Source organism: Ictidomys tridecemlineatus, chromosome 10, assembly GCF_052094955.1.
Source record: "Ictidomys tridecemlineatus isolate mIctTri1 chromosome 10, mIctTri1.hap1, whole genome shotgun sequence".
NCBI classification, from domain to species: Eukaryota; Metazoa; Chordata; class Mammalia; order Rodentia; family Sciuridae; genus Ictidomys; species Ictidomys tridecemlineatus.
In genome coordinates this window covers 30914612-30933053 of record NC_135486.1, presented here as the reverse complement: position 1 = coordinate 30933053, position 18442 = coordinate 30914612, and the positions used below count along the sequence as shown (strand labels likewise).

The window sequence follows — 18442 nt, the reverse complement described above, 5'->3', positions numbered from 1 at the left end:
TGTGAGTGCTCCTTCATCCTGTACCTGTGGAATGAGCTACTTCACTGATAAGAATCCCAGGATCTCTAAGCAACTAAGTGAGACCCTATCTCTAAATAAAATGCAAAATAGGGTTGGGGATGTGGCTCAGTGGTTGAGTGCTCCTGGGTTCAATCTCCCCACCTCAAAATCCCAGGATCTAATTCTTCTTGCAAAACATCAGAAGACATAGAGGGAAGCAACTTGCTTACAGATGATCAGACCAGGGCACTCTGAGTTATTCTCTGCAAGTTGGAAGGTTTCATGGACTTTCAAATGACTGCAAGTAGCCAGAATCCTTGCTTTCTATTAACAAAAATCCACCATTATCCTCAGTAATATCCCAAGCCCCCCAAACAAAATCTTAGGGAACTGCTTCTCTCATGATATAGGGAGATGGTTTGCAAGGAAGTAGACATCACTGTCTACTAAGAAATAGCATCCCTACTCCAAGTTCCTGTCTCCCTCCATTTCTTTCTCCCAGCAACTAACTCTTATTTTAGCCTGAATGCAACAGAGAGTCCTTGATCAGATGAGATACCAAGGAGGTTTGGCTATAGGCCAAGGAAATGAAATATAAAACTTAGCTGCTTTCCAAATTAAACATACAATAAAAGGAGAGATGGGAACATATTATATCCCTAGGGTCAAATCTAAACTAGAGCTCATCAATAAATCTAATTGAGTTTTCCCAATCCAAGAATGTCAAATCCCAGAAAAATAGCTGAGTGCAGTTGGAAGGAGGTCAGCAATTGAACCAGAGAGTGGGATTCTGATGGTTCATGTCTCAAGTCAAATGAATTAAATCAATGGCAGAGGGTCCTGTTAAAAATTTTTCTTTTTAAAGTGATGAGAAGGGCAAAGAGCCCTTGTATATGTGTGTATGTGTGCGTGTGCATGCATGCTTATGATGATTTACAGTAAACCAAAATATATTATGGCTATGTGTATGTGTGTAGTTGTGCCTATTGGCAGAACTACAACAAGATGACCTTCCAAGAACCCTTCCCACCCCAAGACTGGAATGTGTACAAAGTACTGAGGAAGCCAAAAGGACTAGCAATCAAATTACTGTCCAGAATCAGACAAAAAGAATTTCTCATCAGGCTGGGAATGGAATGTGGCAGAGTTCCTACCTTCTTAAGATGAACTTTTTCCACTGGCATAAACAACAAAGTTAGGGAAAGTCAGAGAGAGAGATGAAACGGGAAAAAGAGACATGCACGTACCCGTTTCTCCATTTCTAGCATTGATGATCTGTCAGAGGTCTTTTCTTGTTTCTGCTGAGCAGATGGAAAGAAAACACTTGTTACTTCAGTTCTTTTGCCAGGGGAAACCCAGTATCGTTCATCTTCACCACTGGACACTCAGAAGTAGATGGCCAGCTTTGGGCTTTCACTTTAGCAAGTGTCCCAACAAATAAATTCTGATAGATCACTAAGCCTAACATTATTTTGTCTCTGAGGTTTGCAGGATTCCCACTGATTGGGGAGGTGGATAAGGCATTGTGACACTCCAGAAGTCACATGTGCTGGGTGTGGAGGCATATTCCTGTAATCCCAGCAGCTTGGGAGGCTGAGGCAGGAGGATTGCAAGTTTGAGGCCAGCCTTAGCAATCTATCAAGGTCCTAAGTAACTTACTAAGACTCTGCCTTAAAATAAAACATAAAAAGGGCTGGGGATGTAGCTCAGTGTACCTCTGGGTTAAATCCCTAGTACCATAAATAAATAAATAAATAAATAACAAATAAATAAATAAATAAATAAATTGTACAAAGACATTATACAACACATACCCAACTCCCTCTCCCAGTTCTCTTTCTCTCTGTCTCCAGGGCCAACTGGCCAACTATCTTCTTATGTTGTACTATCCCTCTCCCTTCTTTTCTATGAGTAATATCATAATCCAGAGGAATTGAGAAATGGGTTTTCTACTTTCAAAGTCTGGAGATCCTTGAATTTGAAGGCCCCATGGCTCTCCTCTAAACAATCCCTTCTCCCATTCCTTCTGTCTCACAGGCACTAAGGCCATTTTCCTTACAGAGCACTGGTCTCTGTGTGTGCTTACACTTCTTGGGAGCCCTGCTTTGAACACAGCACTTCCATTTTTATCTGTTGCATACCCTGGACTTTCAGTTAATATTTTATCTGCATAAAGGATTTAGAATATATACTTTAGATCACTATTGACTTTTAAGTTACAGTTTTTAGAAGGGTTAAAAAGATGTGGCTACATACCCAAAATGTAGAATAAACTCAGATAATAATCCTGCCTTAAATAAGGGAGTAAAAAGGAACCCTTAAGTCCCTTTTGGTCTTAGCATTACAGAACAGGGAAGAATTTCTTACATTCTATAGACATTTAATGAGTAAAGGTGATTATTTTTATTTTGCCTTGTGCCAGGCTCAGACAACAGTCAATAAGTATAGAAATTATACTGGTTTTCTGGCAGAGGTTACCCTTTCCTCCCCAAATTAACGAATAGCCAGAACTAACATTAATCCTCGGAATCCGGCTCCTGACCTGGGCTTTCACCTTCTGCTCTGAAAGTCATGGCTATGTGCCTTAATATTCCATCTATAGTAGGAAGGGTGCAGAAGGAAAAGAGAAGTTGAAACGGGGATTTGTGCAGATCCTCTTTAAGTCTCCCTTTCCTAAGCCTGAGAAACTATGTTTAAATTCATGTATACAAAGAACTAGTTTTTTTATTTGCTTGTTTTGTTTTAATTGTTAAGCCTGATAGAGTTTAGGTGAACCTTCCATGTAAAAACACTGTGCGTGTCCATGTGGTAACTGTCTCCATGTAAATGTATGAGACTGACAGGCTCCCGCCCACTGTCCTACCAAACAACTCCATTTTTGGTAAACAGAGAAAGGGTTTGTAGTGCCACCATTTCTTCTGAATTTCAATAACTTATATTTGGCAAAACTAAGTATATTTTGACACACCCAGCAAAGCAGTTGGCTGGAGGGTAAATGCTATTCCCCAGTGACTGGGAAAGGCTGATTTTATTTTTAATGTCCATGCATGTCAGTGTCCACAGCTTGCTAGGCTGCTCATTGCTATGAAGCGAAGGCTGGGGGAAAGGCTGTGAACCCCACCCAATAGGTCAAGAAACAAGCTAACTGCCAGAAGCTTCTGCCGAAGAAAATGTGGAGCAGGTGAAACTAGGTTTTTCCTGTGGTTCTTCACAGTCCTGACTGCTCCTTATTTTTCTATAAAATATAGTCCAGTAATAACTGACAAGAACCAGATCTGTATTTATCGACAGATGCCAATACTTGGCACAATTCAGAATAAAAATTGGACCAGACATCTCCTAAGGATCTGTTATAAATTAGATGTTTGCCTGGCTCAGTAGTACTGAGATGAAGAGATATCTTAAGGCTTACCCTGCCTTGGGGCAGGGTTGTAACTGTGTATATTTGTATTTTTTTTTCCTCTTAAATTGTCAGAGGCAGCTCTCAGGACAGGCCAACTATTTTGAGCCTGGCTAAGTCCTTTTCTGGTCAGTGTGGCTGTCCTAGCTGTCTTGCTGGGATCCCACACAATTTTGTAGCACTATCTTCTACATGCTGGTGCCCCTTGCTCATCCCATGTCAGAGGGTTGCTGTTCAGAGGGTATTTGACTACCCCGGTCCCCACCCATCCCCACAGTTTAGGACTATTCAACTCTATATTTTAGTCTTACTTTTGGATCGTATCAAATTACCAGATTGACTAGCCACCTCTGGTTTTCATTTCACGCTCTCCTTGTAAAGAGTCATTTTTACCTCAGATTGGCTTTTCAAATTCTTAGTCCCTAGGCATTGGGGTCTAAAACTCAATAGGTTTCCGGTTAACTCTGCAGTAACCTAAGACAATACTTGCTCTAGCTCTCAGCTGCAGGGTTTATTTCACTAGTGATGAGGTCATTACCTCTACCACCCTCTAATGCATCATCTAATAAAATCAGGCCCAGCAGTGAGAGGAAATGGATATCCTTGCCTTCCCGCCTACCAGCTCTTTATTTCTAGCTGAAGGAGGGTGTAGCCTGGGGAGACAGGAAGGAATCGTTAGTTGCAGGATGGAATCTTTACATTAGGACCTAATCCCAGGTTCCAGAAGCTCTTCTTCCCCTTTCCCTGACATAACCTAAGCAAGCCACTCTTGTTTCTAGGCCCAATTTGCTACCTTTCTGTACTCAGGTATGGTGTCTTGTAGATCCCTCTCCAAAAGGTGATGTGCATATGAGCTACACTGAAACACGAGGAACAAGTCAGAAGAAGCTGTTTAGGACTGACTGTGCTGTGCTAGTTTATGCTTTTCTACTGAGAACTAATTAGATAATATTAATTAATTATTAGCACTTAGACCATCAGAAGTTGTTCACTGAACTATCAGTTTTCAATTTTAAGTTAAACACTGACTGAATCCTAAATTCAAATTAGAATCCAAGGGAACTCCATTTCACTGCCTCTGATGAGGCCTGATTTTGACTCTATCTCATGTCCTGGCCCCTTAGATCCCTAGTCCAGGTTGTCTGCTGATATTAACCCCTGTCTCCCCATCTTCTTTATTCTTTCCTCTCCTTACCTGGGCCATCTTCTCAAGCTTGGATTTTATATCTGCTAGCTCTAGCTGGGCCTCCTGAAGTTTGGTTTTCAGTTTTTGGTTTTCAGTCAGGGCACTCTCGTAGAGCTGGGGAGGGGGAAGCAGAGTCAGGTCACTAGGGTGGGGCTTCCTAGAATCAAAACCCACACAGTTTGATCACATGAGAAAGTCTGGGGCTCTCTGCTCCAAGCCAAGACAGTACCCTAGGGGCAGAAGACGACGAAGTGTGGGGATCAGGGCACATTCACAGCCACTGCTCTCTGGCTTCTTGAAGGTGATGATCTCACATGCAGAACACAGAGAATGATGCTCTAATTTCTTTTTTTTTTTTTTAAATTTTTTTAGACATTGATGAACCTTTATTTTATTCATTAATTTTTATGTGGTGCTGAGAATTGAACCCACAGCCTCACACATGCTAGGCAAGTTCTCTACCACTGAGCCACAACCCCAGCCCTCTAATTTCAATAATGTTAATCTTGGGAGGAAAACCCCCAGTCATCCACTTTCTCCTATGTAGTACTGACATTGCTTAAAAGTGTGGCTTCTCACACCAGAGAGATTAGTTTTGTAACTGGCCTAGGGTGATTTTTGTCAAGTTCTACTTAATAAAAAACATCAACAAAGAAGAATTTCTTTAACCAAAATGTTTTTTCCTGGTACCTCAAGTGCTTGAAAGGGAAAGTTTTCAAAGCCTACTTCTGGAGCTAGATAGCAAGACAAAAGGAAATGGACTATAAAGTGATTCGAATCCTTTCCAAGCCCAGACAATGATGATAATGATGAGGGTTTTTTAAAAAAACTAACATCAAGAAGTATTTAGCTGATATTCACAGGATCTTATTAAAAGCACATGTTTATTAAAAATAAGTCCACCACATGAGTCTCAGGTTTAGACAGAACTATAATTTTTTATTCTTATAATTCTTATTTTCTTACTTTTTCCCATATATGTAAATATCTGACTCTAGGCAAAAACTTACTGCAATAAAAACAATTTAAGGATCTTTATTTAGCTGGTGGAGAGGTAAAGCAAACAAAGACTGTAAGCAAGGAGTTGTTACTTAAGTGTCCTTTTCCCTGCTTACTCACAACTGCGCTCCTTTTTCTATCCTGGGGGAAAAGGCTATTTATATGTTGTAATCCAAGAACAGGAAAATTGAAAAACGACCTTACTTTTTTATAATCCCTGTTGCTGTCCTCTTCCACACGGCTGGTCAGGCTGGCTAGACGAGCCTCCCGGGCTTCCCGACGGGCTCTTGCTGAGGCTCGGTCACCATAAGAATCACTGGTTGTAGGGTTACCACCTCCTGATTCCAACCTGTGAGATGTAATGTGAAAGGTAAAAAGTACTTTTGAGAACAAAGTAGTGAGGGGAAGATAGAGTTCAGGAGTAGTCTGTACTTTTTCTAAGATATTTGTGAGGGGAGGCCAAAAATGATGCATGACATTCCTTCCTTGAATCTCTCAGAGAGCATTCCTGGATCTCATGGCAACACTGTATCCGTGTGGAGCTTATTAAGGAGGGAAGCTGTCATTTTCCAAGAATGGAGCTTACTTGAAAAATTGGTGGTTTGGACACATGTGCTGACTTAAATCTTGGAGCTTTTCAATTAGTTTGGGGTTGAACAGCTTCCCTGAAAAGTGTGCTTTTAAAAAGCAAAAGTTTCTTGGATCTCAATGGCTCTTGGAAAATGATTACAATTAACTATCGTTGAATCAGAAATATGTGGAGACTGAGCTGGAGGCTGAATGGAGGAGGATGGACTGCAGGGCATGATACCTGTACTTCATCAGTGCACTGAGATTGGCTGGAATCCCAAACATTCCAGGGTGCTACACGATGCCCAAACAGCTACTTTCAGACCCTCTTTTCTGTATTCTATATCAATACTTATATCTAAAACCAAGATTCTTATACCTTCCAGAAACTGAACTTCCAAGAGTGGTTTTATTTCCAGTATTGGTAAATTCGTTAGAGGAAGTCAGCTAATTATGGTTAAAGTGTATAATTATTGAACTGATCCTAAATACTGGTTTATATTTTCCTGAACTTTGCTTTTTACAAAATAGAATGTGTCACACACGAAAGTGCTCTGGACAAAGCAGCCCTGCAGAGCTCTACGGTCCTGAATTGGGACGGTTTGAAGCTTCACAGCTGTGGGACTTGCATCTGATGTTTCTGTGGTACCTACTGTCAAATCTAGGGAGGGGGTAGCTGAAATAAGCATTAAGTATTAGAAAAGGCAGAAAAGCAATAAGGTTGAGGACAGAGAGGGGAGAGGCGAAGTAATTAGCTCCTAAGGACAATAATGGTCACTTTTCTTTATAACATTCATTTTATTTCTTTTGTTAATAGAAATCTTTGTATTAACTTCTTTTTACTATAAAAGCAATACATTAAAAGTAATACCAAAGGGGGCTGGGGTTGTGGCTCAGCAGCAGAGCACTTTTCTAGCACTGGTGAGTGAGGCCCTGGGTTCGATCCTCAGCACCACATAGAAAACAACATCTGAGATAAAGGTTAAATTCTTAAAAAAAAAAAATTTAAAAATTAAAAAAAAATAATACCAAAGTATCTACCCCATAATTTTGCCCAAGGAATATAACCACTATTAACAGTCTAGTTCATCTCCTTGCAGGATGTCAACACAAAAATATGTTAAAATATATATTTCTGTAAATAAAATTAGATACTGCCTATTGTCTAATTCCTCTTCCTTCCTACACTTATTATTATGATTGTGGGCATGAGCTAAGTAAAAATAAATTTGTTTCTCATAAAAATGACTGCACAGTCCTTTCCATGGTTTTCTGATAATTTAATTAATCTTTAATTGATAGCCACATATTATTTGTTCTGGCCCAGACTGACCTCAAAGTTGTGATCCTCTGGCCTCAGTCTCTTGAGGAATTGATTTTAATATTCGGGGGGTTCAATATTTTTGGTTATTCATCTTCTTTGTTTTGGCATTACCCACTTTGTGGCCTTTATTTAACAGAATCTTCATCATCTCCTTGTTATTGGTGGAGCCTCCAACATGGCAGGGTTTTTACAACTAACATAGCTTAAATTTTTTTTTCTATTTTGCTTTTTGTTTCTATAGTATCTTTTATTGCAGAGATTTAAAATTTTACGTGATTATATTTGCCGATTTTTACTTTTATCATATAATGTTTAGGAAGGTCTTTCCTACATAAAATTATAAAATATTTTACTATTTTTGTTGGAAAGCTTTTTTCTCTAAAAAAATTATAACCCATCTGAAATTGCCTTTTTTGGGGGGGCAGGAAAGATATAGTTCCCAAGTAGTCAATTATCTCAATGATCACTTAATGAATAATTGTTTCCCCAATGAGATAAAAAGCCACCTCATACACATGACTTTGTGGGGATTATGGATTGTGTTCCATCATATCTTTGTTTATTTTTAGACTGGTACCTCACTGTTTCAATCATTGCAATTTCATAGCATACTTGAAATCTATAGGCAAAGTCTCCTTTCATGAATGGCTATTAATAACACAATAGAGTTCATAAAAGATTAACTATAACAAAATATCACGACAAAATGCCACTCTACCAATTCTGTAAAGCTGAGTAAGCTTCTGCTAGGTTAGAAGTAAATTACTTATCCTTGGCTGGTGCTGGTGAGAGGGCGAGCAAAAAAAGAATACACATAAAACTTAGCACACATTAAGGGAGAACCAGCTCCATCACCAAGCAAATTATGAGAAGACTCATTTGCCCTGTGTTGTCTTATATCTACATCTTCCCCCAGTCTCTTCTTAATTTCTCCATCAGAGGAATAGTGGAAAGGAGAGATTCAAATGTGTATCTCCATAATTGCTATTATTTTCTTCTTCCAAAAGATCAGTTTTTGGTTTATTATTATTTTTTTGGTGCTGGGGATTAAACCCCGGAGCACTTTACCACTGATCTACATTTTTAGTCTTTTACAGGCATACAACTTTGCACCTGGCTAGCAAGATCAGTTTTTATAACCTTCTTATTAGTTGAAAAATTTCAGAGGATCATCCTCTAAATGGATACCTTCCCTTAATGTTTCTGCAACTGCAAAACAGGTCTTTAGTTAATTTGACAAACTGCTGCTGAGCACCATTTAGATACAAGGGATAAAGCTGGACTCACTGTTAGTGACGGCATCTAGTCTCAATCTCCGTTCAGGTTTCCACTATGCAATGAAGCCTTCCCTACACCACCAGATTAAGTTAACTGCCTTTTTTTTTTTACTCTCACATTTCCTGACCATACTTCTAAATGGCATTTTCTACATTCTATTGAAATCATCGGTCTCTCCAGTGGTTTATAAGCTAATTGTGGGTAAGGATATTGTCTTATTTGTATTGTTTCCCTACTGCCTAGCACAGTGCCTGGTACAGGCGCTTTAGGAAATTAATCTAGTGGTAGTACACAAGGTGAACTGGAAAAAGGAGACTGGTGGCAGGAAGGCGAATTGAAAGCTGTTCTATTACTTTGGCAGGAAATAATAAACATTAGAAATTATTGTGGTGGATGTGGAAATGAAAAGGAAGAAAATAATGTGGGGAAATTACTAAACCACTATATAAATCTAAATTTAATTAGACATGTATTTACTCATAATTATTAAACATGCATATAAAACAGAGAGGGTTCTTACCTAGAAAGTCTTTCATGCTAGAGAAAGGAAACAAAAACAAAAACAATTAAAAAAAAAAAAAAGGAAAAAAGAAAACAGCATTAGCAAGGGGACTTATTTTTATTTCCATTTATAAACGCATTTTTTTCAAATCAGATGTCTCAACTTCACAGCTGGAGATAGGGTTGCAATTTAAGAAAAGCAATTCAACCAACTGCACAAAAGGCTACTTAGCTTGAGCTCACATTTGGTATTCCATGACTCAGCAGACCTGAGGCTTAGGGATATAGCATCTTTTTTTTCTTTTCAGGGCTAGGGTTGATCCCAGGGGTACTCTATCACTGAACTATTCATTTTTATTTCATTCTGAGACAGCATCTCACTAAATTGCCCAGTTTGGCCTCAAACCTGTGATTCTCCCACCTCAGTCTTCTCAAGTTGCTGAGATTATGGGCATGTGCCACTGCTCTCAGCAGGGACATAGTATCTTTTAAAACTAGAAGTCAGCAAATGTAAAATGATCAAAAATTGACACCCCCTCCCCTCCAATAAGCCAGCCAACCAGTGTTTTAGGCGTGGATATCACTGATTTTCTGTGTGACATTTTTGATCATTTCTAATATCAATATTCAAACTGTTAACTTCTTTCAGTTCACAGACCCCCAAACCTTCCCAGAATAAATTTATAAATGTTAAACTTGGGACAGTTTTCTGATTTTCACCTAGATCTATAGTGAAGGTAGATAAGTGAGAAAATTAGAAAGGGAAGAAGAGTTCCATCCTTAGTCTCTAGAATGCTGATTAAAAAAAAAAAAAAGAAAGAAAGTACTTTGAGGTCTCAGAAGGAAGGAGTTTAATATGTAAACTATGATCTTGGTCACTGTAAATAAACCAACAAAAAGGGACTATGTCTGTGTTTCCCATTTATTTATTTATTTTTATCATAGATGGCCTTTCCCCTCCTATCCCTTCACTTTTTATTTTTATTTTTTTTAAAGATTTATTTATTATTATTATTTTTTAAATATTTGTTAGTTTTCGGCAGACACAACATCTTTGTTGGTATGTGGTGCTGAGGATCGAACCCGGGCCGCACGCATGCCAGGCGAGCGCGCTACCACTTGAGCCACATCCCCAGCCCTTTTTTTTTTTTTTTAAAGAACTCAGGCAAATAAACACTTACTTGATTTGAATGTATTTATTTATTTCCTCTTTTGAGGTGTTAAGGAATAACAAAAACTCCCAGGACAGATAAAAGAAGAAAGAAGAGATGCAGAAATGTGACAAAAATGTCACAAAACTAATAATAAATCCTTGAACTACTGAAGAGTTACTCAGTGGCACTGATTTGGAGATGGACACAATACCTTTATTTTATTTATTTATTTTATGTGGTGCTGAGGATTGAACCTAGTGCCTCACATGTGTGAGGCAAGCACTCCAGCACTGAGCCATAACCCCAGCCCCTTGTACACTTTTTCATCCTAATATAAATCTTGGAGATTTTCTTTTAGTAGGTTTGGAGTGGAATCTTCCTATCCCCCCAGCACCATATTGGGAATTGAATCCAGTGCCTCATGTGTGCTGGGCAAGCACTCTACCACTGAAAAGGCCTCCTTAAAATTTTATTTTGAGATAGGGTCTAAGTTTCCAGACTGGCCTCCAACCTGCAATCCTTCTGAGTAGCTGGAATTATAGGCATGTACAATCATGCCTGATGCCCTGTATGTATTTTTTAACTAGTACCCAAGATAATTCTGTGGCATAGCTCTGGTTAAACACCACTGGACTGAACATATGTTTGTTTATTTATTTTTTTAAGGTGAAGACATGTCCCATTTGAGATGAGGAAATCATAAAAAAAAAGTATATAGTATACATTTAATGTCCTCATACACTTGGAGTTCTTGGAGAATCCTGAAATTTAGAAACCTGGAATTCCTGACACTTTTCCTCTCCTGTAATTATACATTTGTACCTGATCTTCAGGGAGAGTCATATCCCATACACTCAATGCATATCCCACACTACCAATGGCTATTTTTTTTGTCAACATTATCCAAAGATTTTTTCCTCTTACTTGAAGGCTCCCCTCCCCAAAGAGGCAGCTATTTTTTTCCTTTTTTTTTTTTGGTGGCGCTAGGGATCAAACCCAAGGCCTCATCCACATTACAGAAGTGCTATATTACCGAGCTACATCCCCAGTCCTAAAAGAAACTAAATTTTAATTATTTCTCAAGAATTACTTTATATATAAGCTGAGCATGGTGGTGCATGCCTGTAATCCCAGCTACTCAGAAGGCTTAGGCAGAAAGGAAGATTGCAAGTTCCAGGCTGGACTGGGCAACTTTAGCAAGATTCTGTCTCAAAAAATAAAAAGGGCTGGAGATGTAGCTCTAAGGTAAGTGGCTCTAGGTTCAATTTCTGGTACCAAAAAAAAAAAAAAAAAAAAAAAAGAATTACTTAATATATAAAAAGGCTTCAAGAATATTGGATTAAAACTCACAGCCAAGGAAACCTATAAATGGTGACATGTCAAATACCTATGTGTAACTGAGACTGAACTTCACACTAGCAAATGCTAAGAAGCTGATGTATTTAAGAGCCAACTGCATACAGGGCCCTGGAGAGGATGTGGAGAAAGAAGTTAACTTACTACTCTAACCAGCATTAATAGTCAATATAGCATCCTGACAACTTAAAAATGAAGAGAAGGAAAGTGGGAGGAGCTGATATTTTAAGATATTTTAATATTTTAAGGTACTTGTTAATTTTCATAATTATCACATTTAATTTTACTATCAGAGTGATAACTTGCCCAAGGTCTCTTGGCTAGATGATGTCAGAGTAGAAATTAGAACTCAGGACAGGCCAAGGCCATCACATTCAGAAATATGAAGAACTCAGTTCCACTCAGTTTATCAAGCACCCATCATGCTCTGGCCCCATGGGTACTAACTGTGAATAAGATAGTGTATGTATTTCTCTAACATCATTTCGGAACTCATTTATTTCTGTAAGTCTTCTTAGTGGGAGCCCAGCGGTTACCTGTTATCTTATGGCCCTTTAATCTAGGAAATTGAGCTCACATACAACCAAATGAAACAGTAATTTAGGAAAACATTTAATTTCTCTTGCTGATTCTGGGCATAAGAGCCTTCAAATGACATCATGCATTCAGGAGACCCATTCTGGATAGTCTCTCCAAAGATGAACTTCCCACATATTCTCTTGGGTATGGAAAAAGCGACTCATTTAAAAATCAAACTCGTCTGCTTTGTGTTTTCTTTTTCCTCATCCTACTGAAATATAAGCCTATTTCCATACGATGTGCACAGACTGAGGCCTGCTTAACTTTCTTACAATTAAATCAGGCCTGTTTTCTGGCTTTGTTTTTCCTGAAATGTGGGCCCTCATATGAAAATATCTTTCTTTCTTGTCTCCATTCAGTTTCTTCTTTGTAAATACCTTATTTGTTGGATAAGGAAATGAGGTTTTTTCCTCACTAAAATGGAGGAAATTAGGATGTTTTAAAACCAGGTATGGATCTTGGCAACTGCATATATCAAAGCATGTGAATCATTTCCATTGATTAACTTAAGAATAACATGTAGGGCTGGGGATGTGGCTCAAGTGGTAGCGCGCTCGCCTGGCATGCGTGCGGCCCGGGTTTGATCCTCAGCACCACATACCAACAAAGATGTTGTGTCTGCCGAGAACTAAAAAATAAATATTAAAAAAAATTCTCTCTCTCACCCTCTCTCCTCTCTCACTCTCTCTTAAAAAAAAAAAAAGAATAACATGTAATTCACCTTTTTCATTTAGAATGTTCTAGAAGTACAATGAGGTTCTTTATGCCCTGGCATCACACCGAAGAAAGTTCTCAGACAGATATGTGAATATATAGTGTGGCTGTGTGTACTGTATAGCCTCTACTGAGGAGGGTGACAGAAAACACAAACACTTAAAAACTGAAAAACACAAAAGACAGGTAATCACTATTAAGAGACAACCAGAGAAAGCCCACAGTCCCCTGGATATTAAGAGGCAGATTCCACAGGGTTTTCAAGCAGCTGAAGTTAATTTTTCCACAGATGAGAACATGTGGAGAAAGGTAACACTGTGGTGTTCACACTTGTGACTGCCACACCAATTCCTGCCCCTCCAGGCTTCCTGCACATGTTCCCTACAGATAGCCATCAGGAGCATGATGAATGACACTCCCACTTCTACCTGCCAGGAGAAACTAAAAGCAAATATCACAGTCTGTTACCATCTTTTTGGACATGTTAAGATTCCTTGTCATCAATTACTCTTTGGGTGACCTTTTATAAAAATGTGCAGGTGATGAGTAATCCAATAGACAAAGCAGTAGACAATTCACCTAAATCCAGATATCAGAGAAAAGAGAGCTTCCAAGCTAATCCTCCATCTTTCCTCACCATCTCTAACAGTAACCTCCAGCTTCTACCTGACTTTTAGAGCAATGTGGAAACCTTGGGATTGTTTTTCTTTTCTTTTCCTTTTTCCCCCCTTTTTATTGTCTTCTAGGGCTAGTCTTAACAATGACCTGGGAAGGTTCATCCAATTAAAGGAGAGTATATAAACCTAAACCTCAGAGATTATTGAGGATGCAGTAGAGGTAACACAGTTACCTCAACACAAACAATATTATTTCAAACAAGGAAAAATCCCTGAAATTTCCAAAGGAGATGGTATTCACATAGTAAAAGAAATGGTTTCCTTTGAGTTTTTAGCCTAAAAAAATATTTTTATAGGCTGGAAGGCAAGATAGCTTGAAAGGATACAGGATTTAGTGTTTAATTCCTCAGCTTCTGATAAAATGGCTTAGATTTTTAGCTCATACTTCCTGTTTTTAATGATAGAATACTCCAAAAACTATTGTTTTGCTTGGTTTCTTGATACCCAAGATAACTGAGGGTTTGATTTAAAAAAAAAAATTCAGGAGAGAAATTTGGGTTTGCTGGGTAAAGAGGAGAGTGGCTGAATTGGTACACAGGAGATTTAACCTCAATTTTTCCTCTTCATCCAGCTGTCACTCAAAGTAAGCACAGATCAAAAACTGACACAGCTTCTCATTATAGGAAGTTGACTGCCAACCCTGCAGGGAGACTATTGAGTAAATCTAGAGATAAGATGGATTGAGAGTTTGCCTAAGTGGTCTCAGGGGAACAGTGAGCCAAGAAGTGACATCACAAGAGGCAAGCAGAACACAGAAGAGTGTTCTTCCCAGAGAAGACAGTTTTTACTTTTGTTTTTGCAGGACTGGGGATTAAACCCAGGGAACTCTACCACTGAGCCACATCTCTAGCCCTTTTTATTTTTTGAGATAGGTCTCACTAAGTTGCTGAGGTTTGCCTCAAACTTGCAATTCTCCTGCTTTAGCTTCTTGAGTCACTGGGATTACAGGCATGTGCCAATGTGCTTGGCCAGAGAAGAGGGTTCTAATTGAGCTCAGCCTAGTGGAAAGGAAATATGGAGAAGGTCTAGAACACAGAGATTAGGCATTCTAGCCAAATCTCTGACCCTGTGGAGACTGGAATGTGGGCTTCTCTTATCTACGTTCTGGAAATGGCCCTATTTCCCCATCCTCCCTTCTCTGCATGTTTGTTCCCTTTTAAAAACAGAACAGTTAGTCTCAGTCTACTCTTTAGGGTCTGGATAACTTATCTCTATTTAATGACATCAGATATTTTAGAAAAGGTATAAGTCTTCTATCCAATTTACAGACAACACACAAATGTATTATGCATGTGATCTAATCAGGAAGTGTTAGGAAGAACTTCTAGAAGTGCTTTTGTTAAAGATCATTTTGCTCTACTTTCCACTGAACTCAAATGAATGATGGCCATTAAGATGAACTCTCTGGTGTGTCTGAACTAGATAAAAATTGTTCAGAGAAGGAATTACTTTTTTAGCTTTAATGGCTCAAGTGGGGGCAATAGGTATTATGAATGGGACCCTGGAGTAGAAGTCACTAAAAGCTGTTCAGAGACTAATACATGAACACAGAGTTAATATAAAAAAATAAAATAAAATGATTAGCTACATAGAATATGGTTTTCAAAATGCCCCCAAATTAAGAAGCAGGGTCCTTCCTTTCATACCTCTTGAAATACTCCTATAATAATTCCATTGCTTGGGCCTGTTTCTAATAAAAGAACAGAGTGAAGATCACCATTAATTCAGATGGGCAATCCTAGGGACAAGAACCAGGCTGGTTTTGATTTGTGAAATGTGTAGGGTCCTCAAAACACCAGAGGCTGGCTTAGAAAAATCCCCACAAAAGCTTTTAGCTTGAAAGTTATCAGGAGTACAGGAAGGCACATAATTAAAACCAAACTCCTTTTACCGAGTTTAAAATAAAATTGTGGCTCTGGAAAGCTGGGCCCAAGGGAAAGGAATGAGACCAAGTCACATGTCTACTGCCAAGGCTGAAACTGGTTTAACTCATGTTCCTTTGGAGTCAGGGCCTGACCCCACGGTGATGGGAAAAAAATCTCCTATTTACATTTTCCCTAAGAGGGACGAAGCAGAAAGAACATTTTCTATCATGTTTTTGTGTACTAGCTGAGCCAGGGGAAACAAGTTGAGCTATTCTGGGATGGCCTACAGAGAACCAGTCCTTCCCTTCAGGATTCTCAGATTAATGACCTAGAGGAACAAGTAAATGACCGGAATGGGACTGCAGCAGAGATGGTCCTGACAGCCAGTGCCCCTGCAGATCTTATCACCATCTGAGCTAATTGTAAAATCATCTAATTTTTTAACTTCTCTCATCATTGTTTATTTGGTACCAGGGATTGAACCCAGGGGTGTTTAACCATCATGCTACATCTCCAGCCCTTTTTTATTTTGAGACAGGGTCTCACTACATTGCCGATGACCTTTCTAAATTGCTGAGACTGATTTTTGAACTTGGGATCCTCCTGCATCAGCCTCCAGAGCCACTGGGATTACAGGTTAGTGCCACCATGCCCAGCAATTTTTTAACTTTTAAAGAGTCATTCTGAACAACAAATCCCATCAGTATGTATAACTATAATGGATCAGTAAAAAAAATATATATATGGACCCCCCCCCAAAAAAGAATCATTCTGGTTTCACCTATCTATCTACCTACCTACCTACCTACCAACCTATCCATCTATGAGAGACAAAAGTTTCCCAGCCTTCTCCCTTAAGGAAGAATACCCTTTGTAACTCACACCAACAGGACTCTCAGGAAGTTGAAACAGGCAAAGATTCTAGCTCTGAAGCCCATCGTATTGAGCCTGTATTCCAGTAATCTTTGTGGGGATCTTACATAATTTAGAAATACATGAATGGGTAGAATAAGAACTTCAAGATTTAAGCAAGTTGTGACAGTAGAGGACAGTGAAATGAAGTCTACATTGTCCCCACTCCCCCATCTAAAAAACCCCCCAAAACAACTAATGGTATTTTCTTAAATATCATCAAGGTTTCAATTGTACTATTTTTCTACTGCTGCCAAAATAAATTACCACATTGGACTCAGGGATACAACTACTAAATTTTTATCTTTTTAATTTTGAGACAGGGTCTAGCTAAGTTGCTTAGGGCCTTACTAAGTGCTGAGGCTGGGTTTGAACTTGTGATCCTCCTGCCTCAGCTTCCCAAGCCTCTGGGATTACAGGCGTGTGCCACCATCCCCAGCAAAACTTCAAGTCTTAAAACAGCCATTTGTTATCTCACAGTTTTGTAGGTCACAAGTCTGGCCCAGTTCTGCAGGCTTCCCCGCTCAGGTTTTCAGTTGGCTGAAATTAAGGCATCTGCAGGATGGGCCTCTATCTGGAAGATCTGGGGAAGGATCTGCTTTCAAACTAGTTTATGTTATCAGCAGAATCCAATTTCCTGCAGTTGTAAGTCTCAGGTCCCTGTGGCTCTGCTGCTGTCAGCTGGTGGCTGCTCACTGCTTGCAGGGACTCCCACATTCCTTCTCACTGGGCCCCTTCCCTCTTCAAACCAGCAATGGTACACTGAGTCCTTTCCACACTTCAAATTTCTTGCTTCCCCTTTTGTCATCGGCTGAGAAAGCTCTTTGCCTTAAGAGACTCACATGATTAGATAAGGCTTACCAGGAAAAGCTCTCCTAACCTAAGGTTACTTTTGTGCTTAAATATAACATAATCAATGGGAGAACTATCTGGTCATAAATACAGGTTCTGGAGACATCTTTAGGGAGCTATTTTCAACTATCACAACATGGTCTAGTTTTATCTATTGCTTCATGAAATTAAGAAACACAGCTGGCTTCTTAGCTGCATTGAGTGACTGTATACATTCAGAATCAGAACCATGCTGAAAGCACTGTCTTAGGTGGGGAAGAAGTGTGCATCCATGTGAACAGGCATATATTTTTTTATGTGTGAGAAAGTATACCTTTTCCAAGCAAAAATGACCAACCATTAAATCACATATAGCTTCACTGTATTATACTCCTTGATTTTTCTTTACTGACTACTTACTACACATGGAAAAATAGTTAAAAAGGAAAGTCAAATATAGTACCTACATTCAGTTATATTACAAATACTGCTGAAATTTTTCATACCTCAGATTATGAATACCCCATCAATTCTTTGCTTGTTATGGTGCTGGAAATTGTACCCAGGGCCTCACACATCTACCCTATTGATTTAATATAGCATGCTGATAGAGATCAGGTAATGTCACCTCACATATTCTAGTATATCTTACTATATTTTAAAAGAAAAATCATTAAGTTCTCTACATGACAGAAGTAGACTCTCTGTTGTATTCATCATGCTACCTAAATACTATTGGCATTTTATAGCTCTTAGTTTCTTGTAGGCCTGTACCTTTTTTTGTAGCTACTCCCTGTTTCTGAAGAATTTCTGGATTTTTGGGGAACTCATAAAATGTACTTATTATAGAAGAAAATATATATAAATATACAAAGTCCTCCATGACTTTGTATTCATAAACTCTGATGATCCACAAACACCTTTGCTGGCTCAGGCATGTTCTCTATTTAGCGACTCACACGCTGTGTACCATATGTGATGAAAATGACCAATAGAAGAATGAGGAGCTCTAAAACTTGTGGTTCCAGTGCATGGGTCACATTTTTCAGATGGTCATCTATTTTCATTTTCCTCATAGCTTGAAGTTTTAGGTTCA

General features: G+C 38.9%; 1 protein-coding gene across 12 annotated transcripts in view; it reads right to left on the bottom strand.

The window, feature by feature from the left end:
* Positions 1 to 18442, bottom strand: part of Ppp1r12b (protein phosphatase 1 regulatory subunit 12B) — a 215713-nt gene that overhangs the window by 17932 nt on the left and 179339 nt on the right. For 7 of the 12 annotated variants that reach the window (XM_078022592.1, XM_013360787.4, XM_078022596.1 and 4 more), the window contains 4 exons: positions 9278 to 9294; positions 5790 to 5934; positions 4596 to 4700; positions 1248 to 1301 (listed from right to left, as the gene is read on the bottom strand). In XM_078022592.1, the coding sequence (XP_077878718.1) occupies positions 1248 to 1301; positions 4596 to 4700; positions 5790 to 5934; positions 9278 to 9294 (321 nt within the window). Of the gene's footprint in view, positions 1 to 1247; positions 1302 to 4595; positions 4701 to 5789; positions 5935 to 9277; positions 9295 to 18442 lie in introns of those variants that run through there. The other 5 variants (XM_078022593.1, XM_040276742.2, XM_078022594.1 and 2 more) reach the window with 3 other exon arrangements.